Source organism: Ciconia boyciana, chromosome 8 (genome assembly GCF_034638445.1).
Source record: "Ciconia boyciana chromosome 8, ASM3463844v1, whole genome shotgun sequence".
NCBI lineage: Eukaryota > Metazoa > Chordata > Aves > Ciconiiformes > Ciconiidae > Ciconia > Ciconia boyciana.
In genome coordinates this window covers 950,068-967,667 of record NC_132941.1, presented here as the reverse complement: position 1 = coordinate 967,667, position 17,600 = coordinate 950,068, and the positions used below count along the sequence as shown (strand labels likewise).

The window sequence follows — 17,600 nt, the reverse complement described above, 5'->3', positions numbered from 1 at the left end:
TCTCAGAAATCTTATTTTGCTGCTATTAGCTCAGCCTTGCTCTCACTGAAGTCAATCACAAAACCCTTAATAACCTCCACCACTGAAGAAATGTTCTGTGTTAGTTAACAGCTGTAAGATGACTGAATCACCATGCAACTGCAGCAACATATGATTAGAATATTTACAAACCTCCATTCATTTGACTTTTCCGTCGTACTCGAGAGATCTGTTTACTAGGCTTTTCTCCTGTTTGAGGTGTGGATGTAATCAAGTTGTTATCTATATCCCGTTCAATTCTACTTCTTTTTGCAGGATTTTCTCTTTCTTCCTTAAAATAGAAAAGGGGGGAAAAAGAAACATACTGAGTAGTGCCTCTTTTCTCCACTGAATGCTACCAGAAAATGTTAGCTGTTAGAGAAAGTTTCACAAAAGATCCATTTATTGTTCCACTTCCAGAATATGCAACAAGTATCTGGACAGCTGGAATTTTAAACTCTTTTAAACTGACACAACTCAAGGTAAATAGCAAAGTATTGGGAAAGAAAACTGTACTTGGAACTTCTGTAGTAGAAAAACTGTCTTTAAGTACTATTTCACTGGAGAGCCAATTTATAAATATTTAAGTGCTATGGAGTTGGGAAAATGTAGAGACAAGGCAACTAAAATTAGCTGAAACTTGACTTCTCTGCCCGTTAAATATACAGGAAGTAAACTGCACAACAATATCCAATATGAAATTCTCCACCACGCTCCCTACATCAAGTGGCTTGCTGAATTGTATACAAGTATGTCACTTGCTGCTATTCAATCCATATTAGATAGCACCTGGCAAAACTTAGCTGGTAAAAATGTTGTAAGCAAGGGCTACCACCCAATGATTCTTCTTACCCGTAAGTAAATGACTGCTCTTCCCTGTGGCTTACATGAATGATATAGAACCAAACATTTTTGCGTATCTTCTGTGCATGAGTGTACGTGTAGGCACACACGTTTGAGACAGGTTTCTTCCCCTTTTTCCCCAAAGCACCTATTACAACTTAATAAAATGGCAATCTGAAATCTAAAGCATGACCATATAGAGTACACTGAAATGTAAGGTGTGAGACAATGCAAAATAAATTGAATTCAATATCAAAATAAATAATAAGGCCACAGACCAAAGTTAATTAAAATTTCAGTTTTAGAATTACAGTATTACCTTTCTGGAGCAGCAGTTTCACATCTTTAAAAAGAAAAGAGAAAAACGGTTTGCGTGCTCCAAAAAAAAGTAAATAGACCTTTTAGAAAAATTAATCTAAAGCCCATGCTAACAGTACAGTAGCTAAAAGAAATACTAACAAACATGGAAATGTATCGACATCCATATCAGAAGACAAGCGAACACCACTGATCCCAAAAGCTTCCTACGGGCAATATCCTTGACCAACAACCTTGGTGAGAACAATCTAATTACTACCACTTAGAATTAATAACATTATATATATCATAAATCCATATAATGAGAGAAAACGGATGGCTCACTGAACTGATAAAAGAACAGTAAGGCATCTCATCTTCTAGGTCATTTGCTCAAATGTTCAACACGGGGGAAAAAATGAGAGAAATTAATTAACTTCTAAAAGCTATCCATTGGCATTCATGAAATGAGTTGTGCTCTTATTCTGCTTTATGGAAAACAAGTGTAGAAACATTACAAAAACTACAGTGGACACAGGGACACATGGTATCAGCAAAGGCATAAAGAATTCACTAAACCTGGAGAGCCCTCTCATCCTCCAGAAGAGGAGCTACCGTGACGTGGTGGGAAAGCTCACACTGCTGTGCCCATGTTGTACTAGTTCATAGAATTCAAAAGGTGAAATTAAATATAATGTTATTGTGCTACTGTGTTGTATAAACCAATACACTGAAAATTTTATTGTGCAGATCTAGAATTAAATATACCTATTATATGTATTTATATAACAATCTATTTGAATTCGATGATCTATTCAATTCAATATAACCTATTATTATCAATAAGTGTGCCATAAGGAACATGGCAATGTCACACCAACATAAACATTTTGTTTCTTTTCGGTTGTTTTCAGAAACCATGTACGTATATTAAGAAATGGCCTAAGCTGAGCTGGAAGTCATGACAACGCATTCAAAGTCAATGCAATTTCTGACAGCACTAGGACGCCCCAAATCGAACAAGTTTAGAGGGACTTGCAACAGCAAGTTCTACAACATTTCCAATGTTAACATTTCAAAATGTTAATAGTACTTCCTGTACACATACGTGTATCAGTTTTTCTGGTATATCAGATTTCTCATTTTGTAAATGACAAATACTACTGCGCACTCCATACTATTGCTGACTTGCATGGGGTCCATAAGCTAGCCGAAGGCCTCAAGATCAGACCTGTCACCATCCACATTCGAAGAGCCACATTTTAGTCTCTGGTTTCTCTAACTAAATAGCTATAAGGTTTTGTTTGTTTAAGGATTATTTCTAAGAAGACATCTTTACAATACCAGATAAATGACCTATGACTGTGATCAAAATTGTCAAGATATACTTGTTACAAAGACATTTATTACCATAAATCCATACAACCTCAGTGGTGATTCAGATTTTAGCATACCCATAAACGAACAGCTATGCAAGTTGTACACATACACTGTCTCAAAGAGTCATAACGTTTCCATGGCAGCCACAAGACTACTTTGTTAAGTCATTAGCGCTTTGGAAGATAGCCCGGCAGTATCAATATCATGCCATGCTAATGCCACTGGAACCACTCCAAGTCCTGCTACAGGCACAGGAGAGGACATGAAAGGAAACAGGAGAAAAATGTGGACATTTTATATTAAACAACCTGTCGAGAAAAAAAAGAATGAAATGTAATCCAAAGATTTGGGAGAGGAAGAGGAGAGGGGAAGAGAGAAAGTTAACAAAACCTTAAAGAGACAAACGAAAGGAAACCCAGACATATTTCCCTTATCTTAAAACTCCCATGTAAAATGTTTTGCTTAGATTTCAGCGTTCTGTTGCAGTGGTTTTGCAGCCAAAATGTTGCACTACTGAGCTACAATGTGGGCGCTGAATGTAAAATAGATTAACTGTCCCAGTTTAACAAAAAACAAAATGTAAGCAGATTTAACTACTTATTTTTACTGAAACATTTCTTTGTCGGTACCCCAATGTTTCTATGATAAGTAATTAACACATGCCATGAAATACTAAATTTCGCGATATTTTTGAAAATTTAAGAATATACTGTTACTTTAATTAAAATTATTTCAACTTCAGCTTGTTACAAAATTCTTGTTTCAACATTTAGTTCAAAACCCAGAAAATACGTCTGAATTTATATCATATTTTTATTTATCGTGTAGTTAATCTGGGATACATTTTAATTTAGTTATGACTTCTTGGCTACTCTTTAAAATTTACAGCTACATAATATCAGTATCTGGACTGCTGGGACTGAATGAAGTTTGGTTTTTTTTTAACTGGCATCCCTTTACAGAAAAAACCCACAGGTTTTTGAAGAAATTGCAAGGTTACATTCAGCCTATCAAAGTAATATATATATAAAAAATTCACCCTCAAAACATACACGCAACAGGTTTCAACATGTGGAGATTAGTAAAGTTCAGATTTCTGTCTGGATCAAGACGGACGGGATTTCGTGGTTTAGCCCTGACAATGTTTGAATTTGATGCACTCAGCGGGGCAGTGTTCACTGCAGTAATACACTGAGGAGTCGTATCAGTTTCATGATAGTTGAATGTGTGAGGTTTGACCTTTATTGACTGATGGACTCCTAAACAATTTTGAATAAAAATGCTAAAAATATTCAGCAAATTTATGCTTACAGACTTGCTTTTCTTAGTTGCCAGTACTGGTAATTCCCCAATTCAAGGAATCCTTAAAACAGGAATTAAAAATCTACTGAATTTATTAGTCAACATTTTCAATGTTGTCAACAAAGAAATACCTAGGTAATATACTCTGTGATTTATTGGATTGTCTTAAATACGCCTACAATTGACTCCTGTAGGGTTTGAAAGTCTGCTTTTTTTAAAAATATATCTGTTACCTGACACAACTATCACAGGTACTTCTTGCCTTCCAATTCATTACAAGAATATTTTGCTTCCACCGCACTACACATGTTTGTTTATTCTTAATAGGAATGGCTTTAAATCAAATTTAATTGAATATGACCCAATTAAAAAAAATAAAAGAAGAAACCCACTGATGGTGTACCTTGGGTGTGCTTCCTTTAATAAACTTTTTGATTGAAGACAACAAGCCCGTTTCATTTTTCTGTGGTTTTCCTCCGCCAACAGGTAAGCTCTCTTCCACCTCCGAATGTTTCCTCTTTGCCCTCAAAGCACGTTGTGTGTGAATTTGATTCGATTGCTGAGAAGCTTTCCGCGTTCTCAGCCTCATTTTCATGTGTACCACATGTAAAGCTATAAAAGGAAAAAACAAGAATACTTAGTCATTGAAGAAATGTATTAAGCTTCAGATCGTGAATTCAAAAAATTATATAACACTGACAGCGTTCTGATGCACTGAGCTTTTACATCCATATATATGGCTTGATTTAAATCAAAGAGAGGAGCTATTTAAGTTAAAGCATAACATTGGCAGAAGAATAAATGAATATCATCTGGCCATGGATACATCTAACCATTAGATCAATGAGGCTTTTGCATAACCCTCCAACCCGAGTAGTAGGAACAAAAATCTACCTGCTTTTAAGATGAAAAGGATTGTATGGTGCCTGGTGTCTTCAGCATCAAATGACTAGACTCAATGACCTAGGCAGTCCTTTCCAGCTCTCTGTTCCTCACAATACTTCATTTTAAGTCTCTACATTAAATTTGAGATGAGGCATAAATCTAAATTGGTGTCAAATGTTCACAGAAGAAGAAATCACAAATGAGACTATGCATTCAGTATGGGTGAGGATATAGCAGCTTAACACAGGAACCTAAGATTGATCTTCAATACAACTGTATTTGGGAATAAGATTAGAGCACAGGAGGACTCATGCAAGGGCAATATTTATTAAAGCAGAGTAAAAAGCCATTCCAGGGAATGTGTCCCATTTATCTCCAACCTTACACTGGACTGCTAGTATAGTCAAATTTGTGCCTATGTATAACTGCTTTTCTGGACTGAGGGATATGCCTTCTTCAGTTGACTGAAGCTCATACTTGGGTTGATTCGAATGGGACTATTCATGTGCTTAAGATTGTGCATATTATGGATCAGGAGCAGAAAAAAGAAGTAGTAAGGAATCTGAGTTGTAATGCACAGAAATACTGCTAAGAAAGTAATACGCATTTCCTAGCTGAAGTCATGACAAAAAGCATTTTTTTTAAGGAAGAAAAGCATATGCTTATCACAACAGGAATCAGTATCTGCTTTTCTGAAGTTCATTTAGCATGTATCTTATTGCTGAGTAAATAGAATAAATAGTCTATAACATTTAAAATGTAAGTAATGTCACAACAGCTATCTTGTTTAGGAAAAGGCAACGGTGGCATGATTCACAGACATAGAAATACTGCGACAATATTTTTTCAAAAACCAGTCCAAAACCTGTTCACAGTTGCATTTGTTCGCAGTTAGATAAATCTCCATCTCAAAGGAAAGGTGTTCCAGCTAATGAAGAATAACATAACTACTGACACTATTTTTAGAAGACTTAGCAAAAAAAGTTCTCAATTGGTATTGTCAAGAGTGAAATATTTTTGTTACGTATAATATTTGTTGTAACTGGCAGCAAACATGGGATTTCGTTTTTCATACATACATGCCAGCATCTTCCATCAGTAGTTAATACAACAACTCTTTAGAGACGGGAAAAGGACAAGTCAAGATTCTTAAATGACTGAAGTAACTACAGCAAAAGCCAACTGATGTGTGAGGTTCAAGGAAAGACAACAGAAACCGTAGCCTAAATTTATAAAAACTGGTTCCTTGTAATCTTGCACCCTCTAGTAACAGAAGCATTAAAACTTTGAGCCCATGAGAGTATCCTTTTGTTATTAATATTTGCAATAACATTTGCATTTCGTTTAAAAGAAGCTACTGTATGTGGAAAAAAGTAATGCAGAGAAATAATGAAAAAAATCCCTAAAGATTTTAATCCAATTTTCTGCTCCTACTCCTTGCCACTAGAAAAATAAAAAGATAAAAATAACATTCTTATACAAAGATGTAAAATAAATATGCCTGTTATCAGAACTTGCATCTCGACTTTTCTTTCTTACAAACTGCTGCCAGATTAATTTTTGGGATATGATTTACAGTGGGAAGGATCCACACCAATAGACATATGCTGCTACTGTACTTCTGCACAAATCAGGAGGACCTAATTATAAAACTGAAGAAACTATCAAACATCAATGGACAGGATGGTCCAAAGATACCTTAAAACATGTAATGTATTTTCACTTCAGAAATATTGAGGAAAGCATTATTTTTTATCAACATTATGTGGACTAAATAATGTACTTTAAGTTAATATGACTTACCAAAATCATATTATCCTAGGCGGCTGAAAAAAGAACAATTACATTTAAGGTTTCTCAGTGTTCTTGTATGTGGGAGATTAACTAATTCACAACCCTAGCAGGAAATACAGCCCAAGACAGAAAATGGCCATTAAACTTTTAAACCAAATAGTTTAAATATATCAAGTTAAACAGTTAGCAATTTGTTGGAATGAAGTTAGCAAAAAACAACACTGTTTTGCGCCCTGTTAAAAATATTCTTCAAACTCTCCAAGGAGCTCTAGTCCTTCCATGCTTTGAAAAGGGAATTTTGTTAGCAGTAGTATCAACCTGTTTAGGAATTAATTTGGTTGAATTATAACTCTCTGAAATTCTTCAACCTGTGTATTGCGAGGAGACACACATTAGATCACTGACAGCAATCTCTCAGACAGACAAGTGAGCAGAGAAGGAGCGCAGACAGCAGAGTCATAAACGCTTCAGCCATCCCACCTTCCATCCGTTTCCAACGGGGCTCAGGAGCCCCAACATGCTAGGCTCCGTCACATCTCTGACACGCCAGCCAGCCAGCCCTACGCCATCCAGAGCAGCTAATCGTGCTTTTTTTGTATTCCACAGGTTGAATGGATTTTTGTTTGCAATCCTTCCTGCCAGGAAGCCCTGGAAGCCAGGCACAGGAACAGAGCAACGAGGCAGCCTATACCCATGATGGTCCCTTGGGTACAGGAAACATGTTTATGCTGAGAAGTTGAGGAGGGGAATAAAATCAGAAAGATATAGGAAAAAAGGTACAAGAATATGTAATCATCAGAGCAAACTTCTCAAAGGTACTTTAAGATATGGTAGGATGACATGACGGAACCTAGTGGGTTGCTCCTGCTCCCTCCTCATTTATTTCCCACACTCGTATCAGAGTTTGTCTCCTCCTCAGAGACCAGGCTAGCTCGCTGAGCTAACAGGGAAAAAAAAATTACTCCATTTTTATGCCAGTTAAATCAGTTTATTAAGGGTATCAATGGGCATCCGAGTAATGCAACAGAGCAGGCACTGGAGAAGAACACAGAGCACACCTCGCAAGTGTCGTAGCCAGACAGCACACAGCCTGCTGAGTATTTTGGAGAGCTGAATAGGACAGAGGTCCAAAGACAGACGGCGGGAAGCTGGGAGTCACTAGAGGCTCCATTCCCAGAGTACTCACTGTGAAAGAGCATAGGGTTTGAAGTGGCCCTGATGTCTTGGAGCAAACAGGTAGGCAGTGGGCGCGTGAAGCCAAGCACCAAGCAAGCAGTATGGAGGGCAGGCAGTCCCACCAACTGCAGTCCAAGAATTCCCTGATCTCCATGACATCTGCCAATGCCACCACAGAACCATTTAGGTTGGAAAAGACCCTTAAGACCATTGAGTCCAACCGTTAACCTGGCACTGCCAAGTCCACCACTAAACCATGTCCCTAAGCACCACGCCTACATGGCTTTTAAATACCTCTAGGGATGGGGACTCCACCACTGCCCTGGGCAGCCTGTTCCAATGCTGGGCAACCCTTTCAGTGGAGAAGTTTTCCCTAATATCCAATCTAAACCTCCCCTGGCGCAACTTGAGGCCATTTCCTCTCCCCCTATCACTTGTTACCTGGGAGAAGAGACCGACCCCACCTCTCTACAACCTCCTTTCAGGTAGCTGTAGAGAGCGATGAGGTCTCCCCTCAGCCTCCTCTTCTCCAGGCTAAACAAGCCCAGGTCCCTCAGCCGCTCCCCATCAGCCTTGTGCTCCAGACCCTTCCCCAGCTCCGTTGCCCTTCTCTGGACACGCTCCAGCCCCTCAATGTCTCTCTTGGAGTGAGGGGCCCAAAACTGCACACAGGATTTGAGATGTGGCCTCACCAGTGCTGAGTACAGGGGGACAATCACTTCCCTAGTCCTGCTGGCCATGCTGTTTCTGATACAAGCCAGGATGCTCTTGGCTTTCTTGGCCACCTGGGCACACTGCTGGCTCATATTCAGGTGGCTGTCGACCAACACCTCCAGGCCCTTTTCCGCCAGGCAGCTTTCCAGCCGCTCTTCCCCAAGCGTGCAGCGTTGCATGGGGTGGTTGTGACCCAAGTACAGGACCTGGCACTTGGCCTTGTTGAATTTCATGCAGTTGCCCTTGGCCCATCGATCCACCCTGTCCAGATCCCTGTGCGGGGCACAAGAAGAGGATACCCTAACCTAAACACCAAAGCTGGGGCCTGAGCATTGCTGTTCTTAAGCCTTTTCTATACTGTAATGCTTTTGTGCCACTCATGACTGTGGTCTCAAGTTAACCCAATTAACAGAACCTATTTTTCAATCACCTGTGCTACGAACTCACTGGAAAGGGCGTATTGCACAGAACCAAAATAGTCAGGACTCCCTAAGATATATACGTTGAGTATATAAACATATACACAAGTGAGGTTCTTAATTCTCATTTACCTAGTTCAAAAAACTCTGAAAGGTAAGAAGAGAGCTACACCAAACTAATTCAAGTTTTTGATTGACAATGGATAACCCTTTACCATGGGGAATTAGGAATTGAGTGAATGAACACTAAAATATAATGGGATTTAGTATATTCAAAGATGTAAACCACATTCATTCAAATGTTCCTTATACATTTTGAAAAACTGGAAAACATCCTGCAATGTGACTTACAAAACAGCAGTCTTAAAATATTCTGGTGAGAAATCTAAGATGACTGCCATTTCCTGGGTAGGAATTCAACAAGACTATACTAAAACCAAATGTGTGTGAAAAGGAATTAGACAAAATCGTAAAACACTGAAAGAAGACTGACACTAGTGAAATTCCAATTTGAGAATGAAACTATTACTTAAATTTTGCTATACTACAAGTTGCCTGATTTGTCTAGAACTGAAACAAATATTAGGCAGACAAAAGATGAACCAATTTAATGTTTGTCAATGGTGAGTATGTATTTATCCAGCGAGGAACCATTCAACTCATCTGTATACTATTGCCAGAGAGTTCTTTGGCTCATTTCACATCCAGGGTATCAAGCCTGGGGTTATAAATATCTCTAATGGACTTAGCAACAGTTACCTACAATCCTCTCAGTGACAGAAGTTTGCTTTCCTAACGCTGGATACATCTGGCAGTGGACAGTTTTTACTTGAATTATATTTGTGTTTCTTTTCTGAAACAAGCATAAACCAGACTACAATACTTAACACACTCTCTCAGTCAAAATAATCAAGCCTAAACATGTACGTGAATTTCCTTCCTCAAACACGTACAATTTGGATTTCACCACAGCATGCCATTCAGCGAGGAGCCGGACTAAATGGCTGTGTAGCCAAGTATCTCACTCAGCCACATTCGGTCAAGACCTCGGTTGTGCCAGGGAGGTGTGTGAACACCAGAGTCGAACAGTTGTACAGCCGGTGGCACGTGGGATTGTGCTAAACAATCCTCAGGCGTTTTTGTACTTTAATTCTCTTTTCAGCAGATTCCCTTTCAGGAGCTTGCAGCTCAAAATCCTCTCTCTGTGCAATACTGTAATTCCTTCACATCGTGAAAAGTTGGTACTAAAGTATTACTGCAACATCACGAACCCGAAGTCAACTAAATACATTAACAGCAAATACACTGAACATTTAAAGGCTCAAGCCATGTTTCTGCACTATAAACATGTCGTATTTTAAACCCTCAAAACCCCCTTCTTTCTTTAATTCCTTCTACGTCTATAACAAACCCAGAGAGTGGGACAACAAGGGAAAAAAAAAAAAGCCTCATTCTTCAAAAGAGAAATACATGGCAAAGAGGGACTAAATGGAATTCTCATTCAACAATTCAACAGTTTGTGAGACAGAAAAACAAGAAATGAAGGAGCAGCTGAACGAGATTCCCCATTTTCCCAAGTCCCCACACACTAAGCTGTCAGGCTCACTGCCCTCTAAGTGCTGTTGTTATTCCACGGCACAGGTACAGTGTACCCACAGGAAAGAAATTCCTGTGAGTGACTCATATTTCTAAATAAGAGCATACCTCCATGAAATTTTCAGTTAGGGATGATTTATTTTCCCACCACACACGGTACTACCATTTTATCTATTTTTCCCAAAACTATTAAAAGAAAAATTAGGTGAGGCACATATAATTACAGGGTTTAAGGCTTTTTGATACAGGAAAAAGTTTAAGATGGTAAAAGAACAATAGTGATGAACAATAGGAAGCGATAACTGACAAGAAAATTTAAAATTATAGTGTTGAACGATTTCTACATTTAATTTGGCATGCGGTAATAACGCTGAATTGCCACCACTGAAAACTATATATTCCAAGCCTGAACACCAGAAGAGCTCTAGAGGATTAAGACAACTGAACACACTGCAGGAGTGTAACTTGGTGTGCAACATGAATGCGAGGTGAATTTAATTTATTTGGTTTTTTTCCTATCTCATCAATTTCTCTTGCATTCAGATGTAATGCCCAGGTCTTTCCCAGGCAGATCAGATGCTACAAATCCTCACTGCATCTCACAGAATATCGTGCTCTCCCCAACACCACAGAAGGGGGATGTACGGAGCTGGAGAGAGCTTGCGAGCCTACCTGGCCGCCATCCATGACACTGGAAGGCAGACCATGAGCTTCTCCTAAGAGGTGAGACAGTAACAGAAGAGGAAAGGATGAAACTTGTATCAGCTACGTTGGGATCCTCAACATTTTTTACACAGCAGAGCTTCCGCTGCTATAGATTATATTAAGCTCCTATTGTGGACACAGCCTATGTTGAAAGAATATTTTTTTCCTGCTGCCACAGTACACCTCCCTTCCAAATGACAGAAGTAAGCCAAAACCCGCTCCCTTCTCTCAGCGTAACTGTGCCCATACATTAGTTTTTGCCATCATGGAGCTGCTGACCAGCAAATATGAAAAATTCACACTGCAAAACAAGGCATACTGAAAAATTTTGTGGAATATATCCGATTTTAACAACCACAACATTCTTCCTGCATTACTTCCACAGCATTTCTTGAAACATTTTTTACACAAAGCCAAGAAGGTAGTAAACTTTTTCTTACTTTTTTTAAGATTTTGAGCAAGAGCGTCAATGCATGCTGTTTATGTTATAAATACAGATGGATACGTGATCAACACGCGAATTTGGACTGTGAACTGTCCAAATTTAACAGCCATGATAACCAATGCCTGGGTTTGAATTTGTGAGCTACCAGTGGCAGGTTCAGTGTCCCATTATCAACCAGCTCAGATAATGCAGACCTCACTGCTGAGAAAATGCGTTCATTTTGTTCAAATATGTCTGGACATACAAGCTGGATCACAGTGTGCAGATACACAGAAAGAGGAACCAAAACCAAATGTTTTCTTCAATTTCCTTTTAAACAAGTAATACTGGTCATATCTCATCAGCACATTTCATTACTGCGATGTGACCCAGATTTCAAGTACGAAGAAATCCTGACGAGAAGATGTGTTCATTGAGCTGCCTGAAGTCCATTCACATGGTACTAGTGATGCTTTCAAGAAAACTAAGATCTTATGCTAGCATACAAAGAAGCCTGAGTCACCATGGGAAACGGACAAAAAGTTGGTAAGTCTATGCCTGGTGGGGAGAAAGAAATATGGGACAAATGATAACCTGAGTGTAATGACATACCTGTCTGGACTCACAACAAAGTCAAGGAAAATAACTTCTAGATAAAGTCTTTCATCCAGACAGGCCCCAAAGCACTTTGCAAACTTCAAGGAAATGCTTTTTGTTAGTTCAAAGATGTTGAGACTTTTCCCCCTCAAAGACTCTTGGCCTTCTTTAACCAACTTATTTTCCCTCCCTAGAAAATTACTGCAATTTCGTGTTATTCGAGCTGATGTATTTCATATTTTGCAACATACTGTATTACTTGTCACTCTTCTCAAATCTTCAAGTGTGTTTTTCTGCAACTGCCTCCTAGAGAGACAACTATTAACTAGGAAAGCATGCGTCAAAGAAGTCTGGAAGTAGCGCTAGTATAGTGTAGGTAAAAGCAAAATAAAAAGACAATGATTTACAAAACCAGCAAAACATACCGTATATACTACTCAAATGTTGGTGCCTGGTTATGAAATCTGGATAAATGTATAAAGAAACCACAAGTTCCATCAAAATGATAGCTAGCAATTATAACTATCAAAGACGCAATGCAAATGGCACCTCTAAATTTTCCTTGTTTTATTGAAAGCACCTTTTATTCTCCTCTGTACCTTTCAGGTTACTAAGTCATTTCAACCTGAAACAAAATCATGCTCAAAACCCCTGGGTTTCAGTCCCCTTGTTTTAACCATGACTCCTCGGTACGCCTGCCTTGGGCTCACACACATAGCTCTACGCTCCCAAAGCTTAAGCATCTCCCCTAAAAGAAACATTTTCTTAGAAAGATTTTGCCAAAGAATGAAGGCGGCTTTTTATAATTGGCCTTAACAGAAAATAGATTTTCTCTTACTTCATTCTTCTGCTCTAGCAATCATATTTCTAGGCACCATTGTTTTGCCATTGCTTTGCTAGTGAGGCTTTGTTTTGATTATACTATATGCATTTGGAACTGAAAGTTTATTCCCTCCAGGCCAAGACATTTTTCTCTTTGCGACTGAGGGCACACGCTTGTAATTAGTTCAGTCTTTTCAGTTTGGGTCAGACTACTAGCCAACAAAGAAAAACGGAGAGCTGGGTTAATCACAGAAGAGTTAATCTCGGAACAGAACCCCAAAATCCGTTGCTGAAGAAAGATACTATTTACAATCTCTGATGTTGCCAAGACAAGAATTTTACATTAGTCATCTTCAGATATTGTGGAGCTCACCAACAGCCGAGACGTTTTGAAATAAAAGTTTGCAGTGCTCAAGCGTTAGACGAGCAGACAACAAATTCCACTAGAACCAGCACTGTTCCTGTTGAGATTCAGGAACAGACCAGCTGTCTTTAGACATATTAGGCTCCCTGGACATTTAATCCATGCTGCTAGGCACACAGGGAGCCTATTTTTGGAAGTCATCTCCCTCTTGTTACAACCCGTGGTATAGACAGGTTGCTAAACACTTCCTGAACAGACCTTCCAGGATGTTCTGTGACCACAAAAAAATCCTAAGGAGTTACTTTTTTTAATTGTTCATCTCATCCATATTCGTTATCTTTTTAATTAAAAAAAAATAAAAATCAAGAAGATTAATAAGCCCAAGTAAGTCTGTGTTGGACTATGGAAGCCATGGAGTAACTCCTGTGTTTCTTATGAGAAGCTAATAATTTTGGCAAGGTCTACACAGACAAGAGAGCTGCATTTTGCTTAACCTCACCCGAAAACCTAATCTTGCTCTACTTCACCTTAATCTTCCTGTGGGATCAGAACCACAATCACATATTCCACAGGACTTTGTCAGGTTACTATCTTTTAAAAGGCTAGATAACATTTTTGGCTGCTCCTTTGGCCTTAAAAATAGCAGACTATTTTTATTGTAGGATAAAAACCTCTATAATATTAATATGATTCTTATTCTTCCAGAAAGATTCTTCTTTCTGGAAAAGCTTTTTCCTTGGTGCACTATATAGCTTCAAAACCCTTAAAAACAGTTTAAGCTGTGCTCTCTACCTTGTAAGGGGCTGCTATTGTGCTCTTCTCGCACCTGGGTTCCCTGATTTAAAAATAAAAAATAAGAAATCAACCAACTCTGTTGTTAAAAATTAGGAAAATGCCATCACAGTCAAGATTTTTAACAGTCACTGTCTGTACAAATTTTAAACTAAACATTTTCCATTACATATACATGCTGATTTAAACCTGACTTTTTGATAGCCCATTCTGACCTATTTCTTGCATGGAAAACTTCATTCTTATAAACTTCAGTCTCTGAGATTAATTTGTTAACTTGTGCACGTATCTAAGTTAAAATTGATATGAAAATAAGTGCTAAAGTTTTAACAGCTTTACCAATTCGTGAGTGATATTATGTTTTGACATATAACCTTAAAAACATAAGACATTATGAACTTGGATCTCATTCAGTTTCAAAAACTTAACTGAAATGAGTTTCAGGGGCCTGTCTGATCCCATCACAGTGAGGCTATTTTACACATTTTATTTTCTTTCATTAATTTTTTTTCTTATTTTACTTTGGGTGAAAAATCCACAAGAAAAAACAAACCTCACTGGCTACTCAGTGGAAAGTTATAGGAAGTTTCTGGTCAATATTCCAATAATACAAAGTATAAGAAGCACAAGTTACCGACAGCAACAAAGTTTTGTAAGCCAAAACTGATCTGCATACACACCATAACATTTCCATTCTTCTTTGATTCTACCCTGAATTTCACTGATTTATTTCACAAGCTAATTGCCTCCAGTTTGGACTAACATATCTCTGCCACTTTAAAATGCGTGAGACGTAATGAAATAATAGCTTTATGGCTTTAAAGTAGCAGATACAGCTCTGTAAACAAGCAGGGAATTGCTCTGTTGAGTGAGAAGATAGTGTTTGGCTAGTGCCTTACTTTGAGAAGTTTATGTCTGAGAAAAAGGTAGGAGCTATAGAACTATTAATACTACCGTAATATAATACTATTACTGATGCCATATGGTACAGGTTTACATTCTTAAGAAAAAACATGCAAAATCAGCTAGCATTTTAGTATGCCTGGCAACCGGGGAGACTTTCTGAGTCAGAGAGAAGGGAGGTTGCACATCTGTATCACGGGGCATGGATTCACACGCTGTGCTAGTAAATTTGAATGGAATAGAAGGGCTAAAGTCCAAAAATCTCCACACTCGTCCCATAAATCTGTATCTATATATTTTAAAACAGAGAAATCTGCAAGAACAAAAAGTGCTGGTATCACCTGTGAGCTTACATGGTTGTAGGATTTTTTTTTTTTCCAATCATTGCCCAGTATTAGGAGCAAATCCAGCCTCTCCATAGGATTCCCACACAACAAGAAATGGCCATGCCACCTTCCAAAGCAACACAAGTCTTCTTGACAGTGGTTAATTTATTACACTACAAAGCAGTTACATTATAATTTGGGAGAATTTTCCAGATACTGAGGAGACCTAATTTAACTTAGATAACTAACTTAATGCAAGTTAACCTAAGTGTCAAACAAATACTCAGAAGAAAGTTAGTTGTCACCTTTGTGCCTTCGATATATACGACAGAGCACACAATACTTTTCACTAGAAGCGCTGAAGAAACAATTTAGCAAAATCATGGAAGAGTATTCTTGATACTTATACACGTTTTAATGAAAACAGAAGGAATGCTTTCTAAAATCCATACCTCCTTCCTCTACGTCCCTTCCAGCTCAGTAGGTACTTTTTCATTGGGCATTATGACCAAGGGGGGGGTGTAGGAGGAGGGAAAGAAAAGGCAGGCTATAGCGAGTGATGTTTTCTCCGACAGTAAAGTCAATTTAAGGAGCTATTCATTCCTCCACCGACTGTGCTGTTTGCTGCCTTTCAGCATGTAGTTGCAAGACGTTAGTTTTTGCAGAGCAGCTGGCACAGGGAGTTCCAGCCTCCCCTTCTCCGGCACAGCTCACTCTCACCCGCATGATAAGAGTTTGCTGCTCTGACAGGCTGTGGCTCCATGACAGCCTAAGCCAATCTAATCGCTGTCAGACTCCTGCACCCTCCCTGAGGCAGCTTTGGCACTCGGCTAACCCTCCATTTAGCCATATTTTTAGGCCAGCTTAGTAAACTGCAATGTTTCAACACAGAATCACAGGAACAAGGGCTGGAATAAAAACACGCAACTCCTGGCAGGGGAAAGGACAACTATAGTAGTTGTCCTGGGCAAGCCCAGGGCATGGCGTTAAAGCACTGTACCATGATCATCCATGTATAACTACATAACTTAACACAACCGTTTAGCTGTCAGCATGCTCTCTGGCACAGTCACGGATGGTATCCATGGCACAGCATTCTCCTGGACGGTGCTCAGGAACAGCAAATTCAAATGGGAGCAAAGCAATACATGGGAGAGGGCTGTTCCCTACAGGCAGGGCAGAGGAGGTCACCCTGGTTTGGAGGCAGAGAGCTCAGCTGGGAGGGTGCAACCTGTGTCACACCGCTTGCTCTCAAGGCCAAGGAACACATCCTGGCCCATTTCACTGACTGGTCAGTGGGACTGTAGCAGCAGAGACTGTTCTAAGCTGCTGTGGAACCACAGCCTCAGCTGCTCTGGTATCAGCCTTGGGGCTGGTTTTCTTGTTGATGTGATCACTGAAACTATTCAGGTTTAAAATTTTTCTTTCATTTTCTGGCACGTTATTTTAACAAAGACCAGCCGGTCACAAATTTTTAAAGCAACGGTATTTTATGTCACGGGTTTCGTTTGCTTATTGTACTCTCTGAAGGGCTGTATTCTTTAGCATAAACATTGATAAGCTTTTTCTATTACAGTTGATTTTTTTTTTTTACAGCCTGGTTTCTAGACAAAATAAGGCTTATTCAATTGCACTGTCCATAACCATCTGTGTGTCTGTCAGTCCTCCCTGGCAAATGCGGAATCCACTGACCAATATCAGCCCAATTTCACAGAGGGAGAGAAATTTCAATCATACCAGGTTCCTACAAGTTTTCTGAAAATCAAAAGCTACGTAGGTAAGACAGACCCTTTTAGCATCCCCAATAAGTGAACGACGGCTGCAGCCTAGTCCTTACCCCACATCCACTCTGGCTACACACAGAAACACTCCACCTTGTCTCCTTTCCTAGCCTACCTCTGAAAAAAAGGTCAGCTCCTCAGCAGAGACAGGGCAGTGAATGAACAACCATGCATTCTGCTTCCAGCTCAGCCAGCAAGCAAGCCCAGCGTAGGCACCAGGAGGGAGAGCAAACAGGAGGTACTCTGGCTGGAGGTGGGGATACTTGAAATACTGTGGATAGAGAGTCTGGAGGTATTACAGGAGACGAAAGGGCTGGAAGGCACAAAAGAACACAAGCCTGTGGAAAAACAGACCTTATCAATTCTGCTGTTCAAGAAACAACATGTAACTAACCGGATTATTTTAGCTTGTGCTCGTGATTATCTCGTTAAGAAGAATCCTCATTCATGACACTTACAATA

General features: G+C 39.2%; 1 protein-coding gene across 4 annotated transcripts in view; it reads right to left on the bottom strand.

The window, feature by feature from the left end:
• The window catches only part of CTDSPL2 (CTD small phosphatase like 2), a 45,974-nt gene that overhangs the window by 20,202 nt on the left and 8,172 nt on the right, over positions 1-17,600 (bottom strand). Inside the window, exons 2-5 of one of the 4 annotated variants that reach the window (XM_072869512.1) lie at positions 6,529-6,551; positions 4,735-4,855; positions 4,244-4,452; positions 172-310 (exon numbers count right to left, since the gene is read on the bottom strand). In XM_072869512.1, coding sequence (XP_072725613.1) covers positions 172-310; positions 4,244-4,435 — 331 coding nt within the window. In that variant the 5' untranslated portion in view covers positions 4,436-4,452; positions 4,735-4,855; positions 6,529-6,551. The remainder of the gene's footprint in view (positions 1-171; positions 311-4,243; positions 4,453-4,734; positions 4,856-6,528; positions 6,552-17,600) is intronic. The other 3 variants (XM_072869513.1, XM_072869511.1, XM_072869509.1) reach the window with 3 other exon arrangements.